Below are 18463 nucleotides of genomic sequence, written 5' to 3' on the forward strand. Positions count from 1 at the left end.
ACACACACACACACACACACACACACATTCAGCTTTATATATTAGATGTGCACCACATTCCTCCATATAGTATAATACACTCCCTATAGTCCTCCATATATTAAAATACACTGCTCAGTCCTCCATATAGCATAATACACTCCTCATAGTGCTCCATATAGTATAATGCACCGCCATAGTCATCCATGTGGTACAATTCACTTCCCATAGTATAATGCACCCCATAGTTCTTCATGTAGTATAACATATTCCCCATAGTCCTTGATACAGTATAATGCAGCCCACATATAGTATAATGCAGCCACCACCCTACAGAATATAATGCAGCCACCCCATAGAGTATAATGCAGTCCCCCTCATAGTTTAATGCAGCCTCCTCATAGAGTATGATGCAATCACCCCTCAAAGAATATAAATATAATATAGCCCCCCATAGAATATAATGTAGACCCGAATAGAATATAATACAGCCCACCTCCCCACAGAATATAATGCAGCCCCATCAAAGAGTATGATGCAATCATCCCTCATAAAATCTAATACAGCCCCCCATAGAATATAATACAGCCCACCTCCCCATAATATATAATGTAGCCCCCATAGAATATAATGCAACCCCCCATAGTATATAACACAGCCTCCCCCATAGAATATAATATACCCCCATAGTATATAGCAAAGCCCGCATAGTATATAGCACAACCCGGATAGCAGATAACACAGCCCACGTAGTAGTATACAGCACAGCCCACACAGTAGTATACAGCACAGCCCACGTAGCAGTATACAGCTCAGCCCACGTAGCAGTATACAGCTCAGCCCACGTAGCAGTATACAGCACAGCCCACGTAGCAGTATACAGCACAGCCCACATAGTAGTATACAGCACAGCCCACATAGTAGTATACAGCACAGCTCACATGGTAGTATACAGCACAGCCCGCATCTCTCCTCCTCCTCGAGAATGGCCCCAAAGTCCTGTAAAAAAAAACAAAAAAATACACTCCTCACGTCTCCTCGTGCCCGCGTTGCTCCCTGCTCCAGTCTTGGCGGCTGCCGCTGCACTGCCTGGCACACAGTGACTGCGCGCGCACCCGCAGTGTCAGAGGCAGAGCAGGGAATGATGGGAGAAGGGGCGTCAGTAGATGCTCTCTCCTCCATCATTTCATTCAACTGTACCTGCGTCATAGACGCTGGTATAGTTGAATGTGGCGGCGGCGCTGGTGGGGGGGTGAGTCGGCGTGCAGCAGCCCACCACTGGCACCGGCCCTTCTGGCATTTGCCAGAAGTGCCCGATGGCCAGTCCTGCCCTGGTTTGCAGTTTTCAGGCACAGTGGCTCCTTCTTCAGGCATTATTACAAATAGGTTAATAAGGAAAAATCACAACATTTAAGGAATACTACAGAAGGACATTTGTTCAGGGGATGGGAGGGATGATGACTCCTAAAGATAAAACAAGGAAATCTAATTAGGCATTTTCTTACAAATGGAGAGGCAGTGGGAATGATGTTCTTAGTTATCTGGAGTCCACCAGGTGGAGGTGTGAATTGTATCCATGTAGTGTCTCATAAATCCAGGTGTTATATTGAGTCCTAGTGTCAAAGAATTGAACATCTTCATTAGTTTGAATTCTCAAATTTTTCTTTCTCTGTCATCCTTAAAATGACCTTTTAGTATTAAGACTTTTAAGTCTGTCATACAATGTCCAGGTCCAGAGAAATGTTTTCCTACAGGCGTGTCCACTTCATTCCTGACAGTAGCGCAGCTACTGGGGGGGCAGAGGGGGCAGTCGCCCCGGGCCCTGTCACATGAAGGGGCCCACTGGGAGCCTGGGCGAGCCCACTTCTGTGAGGAGGCAGATCACAGCATAGGAGCAGAGCAGTATGTCTGCTCCCGTCTGATGGAGACTCTGCAAGCTGCTAGCACAGTGTACGGCTGCAGAGTCTCCCTCCTGCGGTGAATGGTATTGCCTGTCTTTTCCTGGGCTGCAGCTCTGAATCTTGACTCTGTGCAGTGTGCACGCTGGGTTCTAGAGCCATTTCACGGACACAGACACTTCCTGGTCCTGCCTGCAAACTTCATCAGTGGGGATGGAACTTATTAGCTTTACTAAATTCAGGTATGTCACTGTGAGGTGATTGTGAAACCATTGGGGTATTGTGGGAGAGGGGAGACAGGGCACTGGGGGGTGAATGTGAGGCAATGGCGGAATTGTAGGGGCTGAAAGTAGGTGAGGGAGGACAGGGTACTGGGGGGTGAATGTGAGACCATGGAGGTATTGTGGAAGAGGGGAGGCACTGAGGGGTGAATGTGAGGCAATGGGGGTATAGTGGAGGAGGGGAGACAGGGTACTGGGGGGTGAATGTGAGACAATGGGAGTATTGTGGGGGAGGGGAGTACTGGGGGGTGAATGTGACCATGGGGGTATTGGGGAGGGGAGACAGGGCTCTGGAGGGTGAATGTGAGACCATGGGGGTGTTGTGGGTGAGGTGTGGACAGGGCACTGAGGGGGTGGATGTGAGATGATGGGGGTACTGTTGGGGCTGAAATGGGGGAGGGGGACAGGGCACTGGGGGCTGAATATTATGTTTTGTTATTTTATTATATGTACTCCACATGTAATATTTGCTGTCTGGGGGGGGGGGCTTTTGATACGTACCACTTGGGTCTTCTATGAGTATTAGTATAAGAAGCCCCATACAGTAACCAAGAGCTGCATCACATTTACAGCACCACTCCAGTATTTTTTTTTTATTTCACTGCTCGAGCGGAGCTGAAAATGCAAGTCCGCTGCCCCCTGTCTAATACTCACCTTCAGGGGTTTTCATCAGTTTTCACCTCAGCTCCGTCTCCTGCAGTGTTTCATGGAGCGGTGCAGAGGTCACTAATCATGTAAGTCTATGGGAGCCTCGTTCTGGTATGTTTCTCGCCTCATAGTCTTACATTGAGCGCTTGTGACATAAATTCTAACTTCTGGCCAGTCAGAAGCTGCGCTCAAAAGTTTGAGCCGCCACACTGCAGCAGTGCCACAAAATAGTGCGCTTAAAGCTCCATTCCAGCGGTAGAAAAAAAAACCCTGCTAGAGAGGTGCTTTAATAATTTAATAAGCAATTTTTTACTATAAAGTTGATAAAGGCTTGGAATAAATGTCTGCAGTCACTTTATATGACTGCAGACTGCCAAATCATGACCGGGAGCTGCAGGCCCATCATATTGTGTATAAGGGAGCTGCGAGTCCATCATACTGTGTGTAAGGGAGCTGCGGGCCAATCATACTGTGTATAAGGGAGCTGCGGGCCCATCATACTGTGTATAGGGGAGCTGTGGGCCAATCATACTGTGTATAGGGGAGCTGCGGGCCAATCATACTGTGTATAGGGGAGCTGCGGGCCAATCATACTGTGTATAGGGGAGCTGCGGGCCAATCATACTGTGTATAGGGGAGCTGCGGACCCATCATGCTATGTTTAAGGGAGCTGCGGGCCCATCATACTGTGTATAAGGAAGCTGTGGCCCCATCATACTGTGTATAAGGAAGCTGTGGGCCCATCATATTGTGTATAAGGGAGCTGCGGGTCCATCATACTGTGTATAAGGGAGCTGCGGGCCCATCATACTGTGTATAAGGGAGCTGTGGCCCCATCATACTGTGTATAAGGAAGCGGAGGCCCCATCATACTGTGTATAAGGAAGCTGTGGCCCCATCATACTGTGTATAAGGAAGCTGCGGGCCCCATCATATTGTGTATAAGGGAGCTGCGGGCCTATCATACTGTGTATACGGGAGCTGCAGGCCAATCATACTGTGTATACGGGAGCTGCGGGCCCATCATACTGTGTATAAGGGAGCTGCTGGCCAATCATACTGTTTATAAGGGAGCTGTCGACCCACCATACTTTGTATAGTGAACTGTGAAGGCATTAAATTGTGCATATGGGAGCTGTTGGCCCATTACACTGTTTATAGTGGGGCTCTGGGGTTCATACTTTCTATAGTGGAGCTCTGTCAGCATTATACTGTGTAAAGGGGAGCATTGGGCTTATACTTTCTATACAGGAGCAGTGGGAACATCATACTGTGTAAAGAGGAGCATTGGGAACATCATACGGTGTATAGGGGAGTTGTAGAATCATAATTTGTATAGGGGAGCTGTGGGTGCCTTATACTGTGTATAGGGAAGCTTTGAGCTCACCATACTGTGTATAATGGAGCAGTACATGAGGGAACTTAGGGGACATTATTAAATGTTAAGTGGACACTTAAGCATTATTGTTATAGGGGCACTCAGAGTATTGTGACCATCAAAGTTGCATATGGGGTATTATTACTTTCTAGGTCAAAAATGTGGAGGGCACTAGCAAAGGGCATTAAAATTTTCTAGGAGGCAATTTTACTCTCTAGAGAGCACAAAGTAGTCATTATTACTATGTAAGGGGCACAAAATGGTGGCATTATTATGTGGGGCGGTAAGAGGAGCTGTTATTGTACCACACAGTAGGTGCAGTAATAGGGACACATATGGCAGCAGTGGCTCAGTATTGGGATATCAGCAGGATGAGGAGTTTGTGCAGATTGGGGAAAGATGGGGACAGTGCAGGAAATGTGAGGAGTGAGATGTGTTGTTGTCATGTCAGTGTGGGCTAGATGGAAAAGATGGGAAATTGAATGACTCCATCTGAGAAAACGTCAGCTGTAAGTCTCCATCTATGACTGTAGTGCAATCTCTTATATGGTCTGCAGAACTGGTATCTACCACTATATGGTCACAATATGGCAGTAAAATCAATGTTTGTTTTTGTATATAGATTTATTTTCAATAACAGCGTGGTCATATTCTGAGGTTCCACTATATTCACAATTAGAGTGCGCAACCGTAGTTGTAATCAGGGTTAGCTGGTTAAGGGCCCACTCAGGTGTTTCGCCCCCCCCCTAAGGTGAAACCCTAGCTACTCCTCTGATTCCTGATTGTGTGTCTGTGTAGATTCATCCTAGTTTGTAGTCTTTGCATAGTTTCCCCAATATAAATACTTCCAGGGCACCTCGTACATTGTATCATGTACACCACGTTGGAGGATGTACATGAAAAGGACCTTATTGTCCTTATTTGTGTTTGGTACACAGACTATATTTGTTGTTAATATGTGAGTACAAGTTTTGCATTTTTTATTGTTACGTGGGAATGTGCCAGTCACTGATGGTGATGAGAGGACACTTCTGACAAGGAGATTCCTTAAGTTAGGGGGCCGTTTATAGGAGAGAAGTGGTAGTTCTGGGAAAATGTCTTTCAATTTGTGGTCTCTGAGGAATATGGGTTGGAGCTTGGCACCAATTTTCCTTAGGATGCTCATGTGGGGATTGTATGTGACCACAAGAGGCACCATGTTGTCCTCTCTCAGTTTGTAATCCAGGAGGCCGTTTCTTGGGATCCTTGTAGCCCTGTGGATTTGTTCATCTATTACCAGTGGATGGTATCCTTGTTGTAGGAATGTGTTCCTCAGTGATAGCAGCTGTAGTTCCCTTTCTTTACTGTCTGAACAGATCCGAATATATCTCAGAGTCTTGTGTGTCTTGGATGAAAGATGTTCCATCTAAGATATGCCGGACGTCCTGTGGGCGTATGGTAGATTGAGGTTTGTATGGCGTTGTCCTTTATGTATATGGTCATGTCCAGAAAATGTATTTGAATCTTTCAAAAGTTGAGGGCGAGCTTGATGGTTGGGTGGTACTTGTTGAAGGTATTGTGGAAGGTGAGTAGATTATCTTTTCATCCTGTCCAGATTATTAGCAGATCATGAATGTAGCAAAAGTATGCAAGAGGTTTAGCAGAGCAAGATGACAAAAATGCTTCCTCCAGTTTCGCCATAAATAAGTTAGCATATTGTGCTTCCCATGGCGCTGCCCATACACTGTTGGTATAAATTGTTCACAAAAGAAAAATAGTTGTGATGGAGCACAAACCTCATAAATTGCAGTGCCGGTTCTGTGGCTAGATTGTTCTTTTGAAGGAAATATTTGCATGCTGCAATTCCATCCTCATGAGGAATGTTGGAATAGCGAGACTCTACATCCATGGTGGCTGGTATAGTGTCCTCCGGAAGTGGGCCCAGCGCTGACAATTTGCAAAGAGTAACTGTGATGTCCTGGATATTGCTGGGTGTGCGCCTCACCAAGGGTTTCAGAATGTTCTCCACCCAGCCTGAGATATTCTCAGTTAAAGTCCCAATACCAGAGATGATAGGCCTCCCAGGATTACCTTCTTTATGTATTTTAGGCAACATGTAGAAGGTACCTGTGTTGGGGATTGTCTGGTGATAGTTCCAGTATTGAGGATGAAGTAGAATCAAATCCATTGATGATATGTGTTAGTTCCTCTGTGTATTTTTTGGTCGGATCTCCCTTAAGTGGAATGTAGTATTTTATATCCAAGAGTTGTCTGTTTTCTTCCTGGATGTAATCTGTCGTGTTCATTATGACTACAGCTCCTCCTTTGTCTGCTGGTTTGATAATGATATTGTTATTGGCTTTTAAGGATTGTATGGCTTTTCCTTCCTCCATAGTGATATTTTGTGGCACTTTATGGTGTCTGTCCAAAATGTCAGATTTAACTTTTTTACGGAAACAGTCAAAGTAGTGATCCAGAGTTTGGTTGTGGCCAGGTTGCGGGGTCCAGTTTGTCCTCTTTTTCTTTTTTGCTGTGTCGTTCACATTGTCTTGTGATGTGATATCTGTTATGAAAGAATTCTTTGAGTAGCAATCTGTGGAAGAATTCCTCGATATCGCTATAGAACTGAGCCCTATCAAGCTGTTTTGTAGGACAGAATGTTAGTCCTTTTGATAGAACATGCATTTCTCCTGTGCTTGGCTCATATTGTGCACACGCCTGTGGGAAAACATTTCTCTGGAACTGGACATTGTATGACAGACTTAAAAGTCTTACTAAAAGGTCATTTTAAGGATGACAGAGAAAGAAAAATTTGAGAATTCAAACTAATGAAGATGTTCAATTCTTTGACACTAGGACTCAATATAACACCTGGATTTATGAGTTACTACATGGATACAATTCACACCTGTGCTCTGAAAGCTGCAAACATATTTTCTGGTTAGCCAATTAAGTTATCATTCCTAGAATACTTTTGTCATCATTGAGCAGAAAAGTATCCTGTTATTGTACAGAAATTCACACTTGGCCCTCAATGCTTAATGTTGTCGATCATAAAAGCAAAGTTTGGCCAGAAAGACTGGACCTGGTCTTGTAAGGACCATATGAGCACATTCAGCAGCACAGAAGGGAGGGAAGGTAGATTCATCCAATAAGATATCAGGGTTATAGGAAGCCAACAGCATCATTACCCTACGCTTTCTCTTACAGACCCATCATACTTTTCCTCAAGTGATTTTGTAACTTGTCAGCACATTCTACGTACGCTGTCATTTGGCTTTGTAGTTTACAGATCTGGGCAGGTAACGGTCACCGTCTTCTATCCCCAGAGGGTAGGTGGATCCTCCAGTTTGTAAGTTCTATATGAAAGGGCTTTCAATGCCCAAAGTCACTTGAACAGTTTTGAATGGAGGAGAATGTTGTGGTCTAGAGGCAAAATGGCGATCATGGTAATACAGCCGGACTACACCACCGATAAAGCAGCCACAGCCGGTGACTGAGAAGAATCTGTGACTTCTTTGCATTTAGTGGGCACTACTCACCTGGGTAGTCATATGAAGGAATCTCCTCTTTACACCGCTCATCACCCCTCACATATGTCTCTGTAGTATTAATATGGGTCAGATCTTCACCCTGAAACAAATATTGTAAAAGTCACAGACAGATGGAGAAGTCACATCTATGATCAGCTCTAATCCTGCCATCTCCACCGTTCTCATTACACAAGTATAAAACATACAATACTTGGGGATAAAACAAGACTGAGCACAAGATCTTCACAGCCGTCTACAAATCATAGGGGAGATCTCATGACACCTTCTCTCCATCTACCTGATGATCCTGAGGAACATTGGGATCTTCTTGTTTACAGTCCTGTGGAAGAAGAGGATGGGGACATCTCTCTGGTGTTGTCCTCTTACTGGATAGATCTGGAGGTAACACATACAGGGACTGAATTCTTTACAAACAGATAATTATAGGCCGTCTGTATTAGTCCTGTCTATTACCTGGTGATGTGAGGGGCTGGGGAACCTCCATCTTGACGTCCTTGAATACATCTTTGTGTTCTTCTAAATACTCCCACTCCTCCATGGAGAAATAGACGGCGACATCCTGACACCTTATAGGAACCTGACACATACAATGATACCGTCATCCCCCGATCCCATCATAGCGTTACTGTATAATGTCCCTGCATTCCCAGCAGTGTCACCTCTCCAGTCAGCAGCTCAGTCATCTTGTAGATGAGTTCTAGGATCTTCTGGTCATTAATGTCCTCATGTATCAGGGGGTGAGGTGGAGGCCCCGTGATTGGGCTCAGGGGTCTTCTGCATCCCTCAGACACAGGGTCCTGACAGCACTCACTAGAGGACTTCTTCACTACTGTGTAATCCTGGTTATGGAGAGACACATTAATAAATCTCACTACAGACATTTCCAGAGTCCTCACCTCTCCAGTTCTGTCCATCTGTTATTCCCATAGATAAGAATGATGTAATGTGACGTCATCAGAATCTCTCACCTCTCCAGTAAGCCGGAAGAGGATCTCTAGGGTGAAGTGTAATATTTTCTCTGCCATCTTTTCTCTGTCCATATCCATCTTTGATGGGCAAATCAGGAAAATTTTCTTATGTAGAAGATCTTCACTGAGAGGATCTGATATTGTAGAGACCTGAATGAGAAGAAGATGAGCCGATGTAACATCATAAAAATCCTGTGTAATAATACAATTACTGGAGATAATAAGGGAAACATATGAGGAGATATATCATTTAAATCAACGGCATTTTTTACAACCAGTCTTGTAAAGCTCATAGCTGGGGGCTGGTATTCTCAGGCTGGTAAGAGGTCATTGATATAGGCCCCCCAGCCTTAAAATAGCAGCCCGCAGCTGCCCTATTAGGCCAGAGTCACACTATCAAGTTGTACGGACGTATGAGAGGTGCAAAAACTACGTATTGCACACGGACCAATGATTCTCTATGGGGCAGCTCCTATCTGCCGTATTTTATGGGCATAGAAAGTCGCAGCATGCTGCGTTTGTCAGCGTATTGCGCAAAAAATCCGCCAATGAAAGTCAATGGGGGCGAGAAAAATACGGATTACACACGGACCAACAGTGTGACTTGCGAGAAATACACAGCGGTGTTCTATAGAAAAGCCGGTATTTCAGTGCGGTGTACAGTAAAATCACAGCCACCCCAGAAAAGGCACATCTGTAAGATGCACCTACAATGCCTACAAGTAGTATTCAACCCCCTGCAGATTTAGCAGGTTTAATAAGATGCAAATAAGTTAGAGCCTTCAAACTTCAAACAAGAGCAGGATTTATTAACAGATGCATAAATCTTACAAACCAAAAAGTTTTGTTGCTCAGTTAAATTTTTAAATATTTTAAACATAAAAGTGTGGGTCAATTATTATTCAACCCCTAGGTTTAATATTTTGTGGAATAACCTTTGTTTGCAATTACAGCTAATAATCGCCTTTTATAAGACCTGATCAGGCCGGCACAGGTCTCTGGAGTTATCTTGGCCCACTCCTCCATGCAGATCTTCTTCAAGTCATCTAGGTTCTTTGGGTGTCTCATGTGGGTGTCTCATGTGTGAGTTTATGCCAGCAGGGGGCGCAGCACAGCGAGTCTAGGTAGCTACGTTCCCCTGATTCCCATTCATTCCCCAGTTTTTACAGGCAGGGGCGGCTGCATTAGCAGACTCCTGCTTGTAAAATTATTTAACCCCTTCTGATGGATTTACAGCGTGGGACATGACTGAACGACGGAAGGTATGGGATATTGTTGTTTTTTTATTTTTCCTTTTTTACAGAACGAGGGTCATCATTTGGATTGAGACTTTAATAAACTATTACAACACCCTGTGTATTTCATTAAAATAATATTTTCCTAATGTATGTGTGTATTATTAACCCTTTATGACTATAGAATTAATAATGGATAGGTGTCTTATTGACGCCTCTCCATTATTAACCAGGCTTAATGTCACCTTACAATAGCAAGGTGACATTAACCCTTTATTACCCCATATCCCACCACTACATGGGAATGGGAAGAGAGTGGCCAAGTGCCAGAATATATATATATATATATATATATATATATATATATATATATAATCAGAGAATGGAGGGCACCTTGCATTGCATTTTTGTATTGTTGGGTTATTTATATTTATTTATTTTTTTTGAAACACACTAGACTGAGTCTCAACCTACCCTACCAGGTGCTGGTCTCAATATTGTTTTTGCATTGGACGTATATTTGAGCCCTTAACATTGGCTCTGGATGTATTGCTGTGTTAAGCCTTTACTATTTGCTACATGTTTTCTTTGCCCAGTTTGTATAGAGGGGGCTTACATCAACCAGGGAACTATTTTTTTTATTTTTTTGTGTTTTTAAATGTTTTTATAGTATTGTTGTTCTGTGTGCACACTTAATAAAGATTTCACTGTTTACAATTTTGGTGATCTCCGTATCAGCATGTTCTTTCCTCTCTTTGCTTGTGCCAAGTGCCAGAATAGGCGCATCTTCCAGATGTGCCTCTTTTGGGGTGGCTGGAGGCAGATGTTTTCAGCCAGGGGGGGCAATAACCATGGACCCTCTCCAGGCTATTAATATCTGCCCTCAGTCACTGGTTTTACCACTCTGCCAGTTTTTTCCGCAATTTAACCCTTTATTTTAACAGCTAGAGCCCCCAAATTTTGCACACTGACACTTCTAACATTACTAGTGAGGAATATGTAAAAAAAAAATAAGGGATATGAAATGGTTTACTGTATGTAACCATGTCTCATATCCTGTCGGGTTTGGGAAGGAGATAGCAAAAGCCGGCAAATGAATTACCGGCTTTTCTGCTATCTAGCGCTGTATGAAATATAAATATATGTATATATATGAGTGTCTCACTGATTATATATATATATATATATAGACTGTATATATGTTTTTACTAATATTTGAGGCCATGTATCCATTCTATCCAGTGTAAGTAAAATATCCAAAATTTATTGAAGCATTTTAAAAAACAATATTAAAAAAGAGAGAGAGAGACGCTGGATGGACGTGCTGGATATTCCCTTTTCCTTTCTTCTACTTCAGCTGAAATCACCAGCAGGTACAGCACCCACCAGCTACATTCATTTGCAACGGCTTATAGATGCATGTCTCGGCGTGTCAAGCTCCTAACCTTCCCTCTCCCCCCTCCTCTTTTCTTGAGTATCCATTCTATGTCCGTTTTTCAAGCCGGCGAGAAAATCTTGCTGTACGGATGCCATACGGATGTCACATGGATAATTTGATGCGAGGAAATCGCATCCTCGCACTGCACACAGATCAGTTTTGTAAACATTTGTGCGATTCTCGTCCGTGTAAAACGGACTGTATTTTTATACGTTTTGTGTGTCCCCCGCCTTAGATGCACCTATTCTGGCGCTTTACCCGGCTCTTCACACTTGCCTTGTAGTGGTGGCAAGTGGGGTTAATATTTGAGTACTTTTATTGTTTGTTTTTTTAAATTTACATAAAGAAATGTAATTATTGGAACAATATATATATATTTTCAATTTATTTAGGATTTTTTTTTTTTTTTACACATGTAATTATTATTTTTTTTACTTTGTCCCAGGGTGGGACATCAATATGTAGTGACAGATCTCTGATCTGACACTTTGCATTGCACTGTTTCAGATCAGCGATCTGACAGGCAGTGCTGCAGGCTTGCCGGCGCCTGCTTTGAGCAGGCGCTTGCAAGCCACCTCCCTGCAGGACCCGTAAAGAGCCCTGCGGCCATTTTGGATACAGGGCCTGCAGGGAGGAGGACGAAGGAGAGGCACAGAGCAACGCGATCACATTGCGTTGTTCTGAGGGTCTCAGGGAAGCACACAGGGAGCCTTCTCCGTGCGCGATGCTTCCCTATGCCGCCGGAACGCTGCGATCATGTTTGATCCTGTAGTTAGATGTTAAATAAAGGCACAGCCAGAATAAAGTCTTTTATTTAAAATAAAACTAAACACAGTTTTCCATTCTTATTATTATGCCTAATCCCAGCGAAGCCCTCGATCTCCTGTAATACAAATAAAATTAAAAAAAACAATATACCATACCTGTCCGTTGGTCTCTCCCACGCCGTAATCCATGTCTGGGGGCTAGTTTTCAACCTGGATGGTGCCAAGATGTGACTGCCCTGGCTGAAAACCACTGGTGAATGAGATGCTGAGAGCGCAGCATCATTGACCAGAGTGACATCATCACTGGCATTTTCCCACGGTCCTGAGGTCACCGAAGTTCAGTCCGGCCTCGATGATGTCACCGCTGGTGAATGATGCTGCGCTATCAGCCTGGACGGTCGCATCTTGGCTCCGTGAAGGTTGAAAACTATTTAGCCTCCATTACTAAACCGTGGGCTTCATGTCACCTAATAATACATAGGTGACATCAATCCCACTAATATTAACCCCACTTGTCACCGGTACAGGGCAAGTGGGAAGAGCTAGGCAAAGCGCTAGAAAAGGTGCATCTAATAGATGTAGCTTTTCTGGGCAGCTGCGGGCTGCTGTTTTGAGGCTGGGAGGCCTATATCCTTCTCCCCTCTGTGAGTTCTCTGGTGTGTAACAAGATTACACATGTGGTTAAAACATTTCCCACATTCTGAACAGGAAAAAGGCTTCTCCCCATTGTGAGTTCTATGGTGCTGAGCCAAATCTAATTTGTGTTTAAAACATTTCCCACATTCTGAACATGAATAAGGCTTCTCCCCTGTGTGGATTCTCTGGTGCTTAACCAAATCTGATTTCCGGTTAAAACATTTCTCACATTCTGAACATGAATAAGGCTTCTCCCCTGTGTGAATTATCTGGTGCTTAACCCCTCTCTGACCTTTGATGTACTATCCCGTCGAGGTGACCGGGGCCTATCTGACCCTTGACGGGATAGTACATCCAGCCGATCAGCCGCGTTCACTGGGGGAGTTCGGCCGATCGTGGCCGGGTGTCAGCTCATTACCAAACATGATCGCAGCGTTCCGGCGGCATAGGGAAGCATCGCGCAGGGAGAAGGATCCCTGCGTGCTTCCCTGAGACCCTTAGAACAACGCGATGTGATCGCGTTGCTCCGAGCCTCTCATCCGTCCTTCCCCTTGCAGGCCCTGGATCCAAAATGGCTGCGGGGCTTTTTCCGGGTCCTGCAGGGAGGTGGCTTGCAAGCACCTGCTCAAAGCAGGCGCCGGCAAGCCTGCAGCATTGCCTGTCAGATCGCTGATCTGACACAGTGCAATGCAAAGTGTCAGATCAGCGATCTGTCACTACATAGTGATCTCCCACCCTGGGACAAAGTAAAAAAGTAAAAAAAATAATTACATGTGTAAAAAAAAAAAAAAAATCCTAAATAAATTGAAAAACTATATATATTGCTCCAATAAATACATTTCTTTATGTAAATTAAAAAAACAACAATAAAAGTACTCATATTTAGTATTGCCACGTTCATAACGGCCCGACCTATAAAAGTGTCCCACTAGTTAACCCCTTCAGTGATTAAAAACGAGGCAAAAAACAATGCTTTATCATAATACCGCCAAACAAAAAGTGGAATAACACGCAATCAAAAAGACCGCCGAAAATGTCATCATGTCCCGCAAAAAACTAGCCGCCAGACAGTCATTAGCAAAAAATAAAAAAGTTATAGCCCTCAGAATAAACTGATGCAAAAAAAATTATTTTTTCTATTATTATATTCTATCTATTATTATATTTTTTCTTTTACTATATAAAAGCGCCAAAACATAAAAAAATGATATACTGTAAATGAGGTATCGCTGTAATCGTACTAACCCGAAGAATAAAACTACTTCATCAATTTTACCAAACGCGGAACGGTATAAACGCCCCAAAAGAAATTCACAAATTGCTGGTTTTTGTTCATTCTGCTTAACAAAAATCGGAATAAAAAGCGATCAAAAAATGTAATGTGCCCAAAAATGGTACCAAGAAAAACGGCAACTCATCCCGCAAAAAACAAGATCTCACATGACTCTGTGGACCAAAATGTAGAAAAATTATAGCTCTCAGAATGTGGTAACGCAAAAAATATTTTTTGAAATACTGTAAAAAGCGTCTTTTAGTGTGTGACAGCTGTAAAACATAAAAACCCGCTATAAATAGTAAATCAAATCCCCTTTATCACCCCCTTAGTTAGGGAAAAATAATAAAACAAAAAAAAGTATTTATTTCCATTTTCCCAGCCTAACGCAGGCTGGGGTCACACTGCGTTACGGCAGTCCGTTAGACGGACTGTGTTACACCACGGCATAACGCAGTCCGTTAACGCTGCCATTAACCCCTATTATCGGGCGCATCGCCAACGCATGCCATATTTGGCATACGCTAATGATGTGTAGTCATTCTGTGATGGACCCTCGGACGCAGGCTGCAGCGTTTCTGGGTCCGCCACCGCTAGCACAGGTGAAGCTTCAGTGTTATCGCGATCACATAACGCGATCTTAGAAAAGGCACTAGCGTTATGCAGTCCGTTTAACGCAGGCGTTGAACGGTCTGCACCAACGCAATATGAACCCGGCCTTAGGGTTAGAGTTGGGGTTAAAGTTAGGGATGAGGCTAAAGTTAGGGTTAGGGTTGGGGCCTTAAGTTAGGGTTGGAGCTAAAGTTAGGGTTGGGGCTAAAGTTAGGCTTGGGGCTAGAGTTTGGGTTAGGGTTTGGATTACGTTTATGGTTGGGTTAGGGGTGTGTCAGGGTTAGGGGTATGGTTAGGGTTGGGATTAGGGGTGTGGTTAGGGTTGGGATTAGGGTTAGGGGTGTCTTGGGGTTAGGGGTGTGTTGGGGTTAGGGGTGTGGTAAGGGTTGAGATTAGGGTTAGGAGTGTGTTGGGGTTAGAATTGGGAGGTTTCCACTCTTTAGGCACCCCAGGGGCTCTGCAAACGCAACATGACGTCCGATCTCAATCCACACAATTCTGCGCTGAAAAAGTAAAACAGTGCTCTTTCCCTTCCGAGCTCTGCCGTGTGCCCAAACAGTGGTTTACCCCCACATATGTGGCATCAGCGTACTCAGGACAAATTGGACAACAACTTCTGGGGTCCAATTTCTCCTGTTACCCTTGGGAAAATGCAAAACTGGAGGCTACAAAATCATTTTTGTGGGAAAAAAAGATTTTTTATTTTCACGGCTTTGCGTTATAAACTTTAGTGAAACACTTTGGGGTTCAAAGTGCTCACCACACATCTAGATAAGTTCCTTGGGGGGTCTAGTTTCCAATATGGGGTCATTTGTGGGGGTTTCTATTGTGTAGGCACATCAGGGGCTCTGCAAACGCAACGTGACGCCCGCAGACCATTCCATCAAAGTCTGCATTCCAAAACGCCACTTCTTCCCTTTCGAGCTCTGCCATGCACCCAAACAGTGGTTTACCCCCACATATGGGGTTTCAGCGTACTCAGGACAAATTGCACAACAACGTTTAAGGTCCAATTTCTCCTCTTACTCTTGGGAAAATAAAAAATTGTGGGCGAAAAATCATTTTTGCGGAAAACATTAGTTTTTTTATTTTTACGGCTCCACATTATAAACTACTGTATTATCCTATAAACTTAACAAGAGCATGATGCCCCATAAATAAACATGACGTCATCAATTATAAAGAATATAAACTTTATTAGTATAGTACAGCAATTTTTTTTAATACCAGTAGTTAAACAATATAAGTGTTGAGGAGTGGTGAATGAACAATGGATAACTCCAGCAAAACCCCCATTCAGCAAATGTAAAGGTGCAACCCAAAACAGCACATAATTTAATGCTCGGTTGTATAGGGCATAAGGGGCTTCTGAGATGTGGGGATAGGTACGGATAATAATATCCTGGACTAATACATAGTTACCAATAAGAAGTAAAGGCCAGTAATCCTCTCCTGTCTTAACCCACCCATATTGCACTTAGCCCATTCAGTAAAAAGATCTTTCTATATAAAGTGCCGTAAGTTTTGCTTACCCATATGTGGTTTACTGCTGGGTACATCCATCAATTAGCCCCGACACGCGTTTCGCGTGCTGAGCTTCCTCGGGGGCTGTGTGGATTATGGTAAAAATTGGGTCTTATATGTCCCTGCTGCATCTGTGTCTAATTGCAGCTCAGATTTGCGTGGCGCATGGGGGCGGGTCTTCCCGCCGGTGCCACGCTCCTTCCGGCCATCTCAGCAGCGCACAGATGGGGAATAAAGTTCCCATGAGGTCAATAGTCTGTGAGCCGCTGTTAGAGATGCCTTTTGGAGCGTAGCCAGACAGGGAGTCCACCGCACATGCGCTCCACCGTCGCGGCCATTTTGGAACAGGGAAAGCTGCTGGCAAGCAGCAACGAAGGATGAGACACATCGAGAGCACACTAATGCAGGTACAATAATAAACAATTCCAGAAAAAATGTGCAAGACATCAAATATTTATATGTAGAACAGTAATTTTGGAATTACAAAAAAAACATTGTCTCCGCGAAGTCCGTGTCCACATAATTATACTGGATCAAATCACATGGAATTCAAAGACCCTGCAGTGCACAAATCTGAGCTGCAATTAGACACAGATGCAGCAGGGACATATAAGACACAATTTTTACCAATCCACACACTCCCCCGAGGAAGCTCAGCACGCGAAATGCGCGTCAGGGCTAATTGATGGATGTACCCAGCAGTAAACCACATATGGGTAAGCAAAACGTACGGAACTTTATATAGATAGATCTTTTTACTGAATGGGCTAAGTGCAATATGGGTGGGTTAAGACAGGGGAGGATTACTGGCCTTTACTTCTAATTGGTAACTATGTATTAGTCCAGGATATTATTATCCGTACCTATCCCCACATCTAAGAAGCCCCTTATGCAACCGAGCATTACATTATGTGCTGTTTTGGGTTGCACCTTTACATTTGCTGAATGGGGGTTTTGCTGGAGTTATCCATTGTTCATTCACCGATCCTCAACACTTATATTGTTTGACTACTGGTATTTTAAAAAATTGCTGTACTATACTAATAAAGTTTATATTCTTTATAATTGATGACGTCATGTTTATTTATGGGGCATCATGCTCTTGTTAAGTTTATAGGATAATATTTATGTGGGAGTTTGCTCCACCTCCTCCCCTTCAAAGTGCTATGGGCACTTTTTGTAGAAGGGAGTGGTAGATTTATAAACGTATCCGCAAGGTCGGTCTTTGTTATAAATTATAAACTTTTGTGAAGCACTTGGGGGTTCAAAGTGCTCACCAAACATCTAGATAAGTTCCTTAGAGGGTCTACTTTCCAAAATGGTGTCACTTTTGGGGGGGTTCCACTGTTTAGGCACATCAGGGGCTCTTCAAACGAGACATGGCGTCCTATCTCAATTCCAGACAATTTTGCATTGAAAAGTCAAATGGCGCTCCTTCCCTTCTGAGCTCTGCCATGCGCCCAAACAGTGGTTTACTCCCACATAAGGGGTATCAGCGTACTCAGGACAAATTGCACAACAACGTTTGGGCTCCAATTTCTCCTGTTACCCTTGGAAAAATAAAAAAATGGGGGCGAAAAATCATTTTTGTGAAAAAAAAATTTGATTTTTTATTTTTACGGCTCTACATTATAAACTTCTGTGAAGCACGTGGGGGTTCAAAGTGCTCACCACACAGCTAGATAAGTTCCTTAGGGGGTCTACTTTCCAAAATGGTGTCACTTTTGGGGGGTTTCCACTGTTTAGGCACATCAGGGGCTCTCCAAACGAGACATGGCATCCTATCTCAATTCCAGACAATTTTGCATTGAAAAGTCAAACAGCACTCCTTCCCTTCCGAGCTCTGCCATGCACCCAAACAGTGGTTTACCCCCACATATGGGGTATCGGCGTACTCAGGAAAAATTGTACAACAACTTTTGGGATCCAATTTCTCCTGCCTGTTACCCTTGGCAAAATAATACAAATTGGATCTGAAGTAAATTTTTTGTGAAAAAAAGTTAAATGTTAATTTTTTTTTTTAAACATTCCAAAAATTCCTGTGAAACACCTGAAGGGTTAATAAACTTCTTGAATGTGGTTTTGAGCACCGTGAGGGGTGCAGTTTTTAGCATGGTGTCACACTTGGGTGTTTTCTATCATATAGATCCCTTAAAGTGACTTCAAATGTGATGTGGTCCCTAAAAAAAATGATGTTGTAAATATGAGAAATTGCTGGTCAACTTTTAACCCTTATAACTCCCTAACAAAAAATTTTTGGTTCCAAAATTGTGCTGATATAAAGTAGACATGT

At 43.5% G+C, this 18463-nt stretch overlaps 1 protein-coding gene across 1 annotated transcript in view; it reads right to left on the bottom strand.

Moving 5' to 3' along the window:
* LOC138666940 (zinc finger protein 182-like) overlaps positions 1-18463 on the bottom strand; it is a 66579-nt gene that overhangs the window by 22608 nt on the left and 25508 nt on the right. Inside the window, exons 8-12 of the mRNA XM_069755135.1 lie at positions 8686-8835; positions 8377-8556; positions 8171-8294; positions 7995-8092; positions 7706-7796 (exon numbers count right to left, since the gene is read on the bottom strand). Of these exons, the coding sequence (XP_069611236.1) occupies positions 7706-7796; positions 7995-8092; positions 8171-8294; positions 8377-8556; positions 8686-8835 (643 nt within the window). The remainder of the gene's footprint in view (positions 1-7705; positions 7797-7994; positions 8093-8170; positions 8295-8376; positions 8557-8685; positions 8836-18463) is intronic.

This window comes from Ranitomeya imitator, chromosome 2 (assembly GCF_032444005.1).
Source record: "Ranitomeya imitator isolate aRanImi1 chromosome 2, aRanImi1.pri, whole genome shotgun sequence".
Taxonomy (NCBI): domain Eukaryota; kingdom Metazoa; phylum Chordata; class Amphibia; order Anura; family Dendrobatidae; genus Ranitomeya; species Ranitomeya imitator.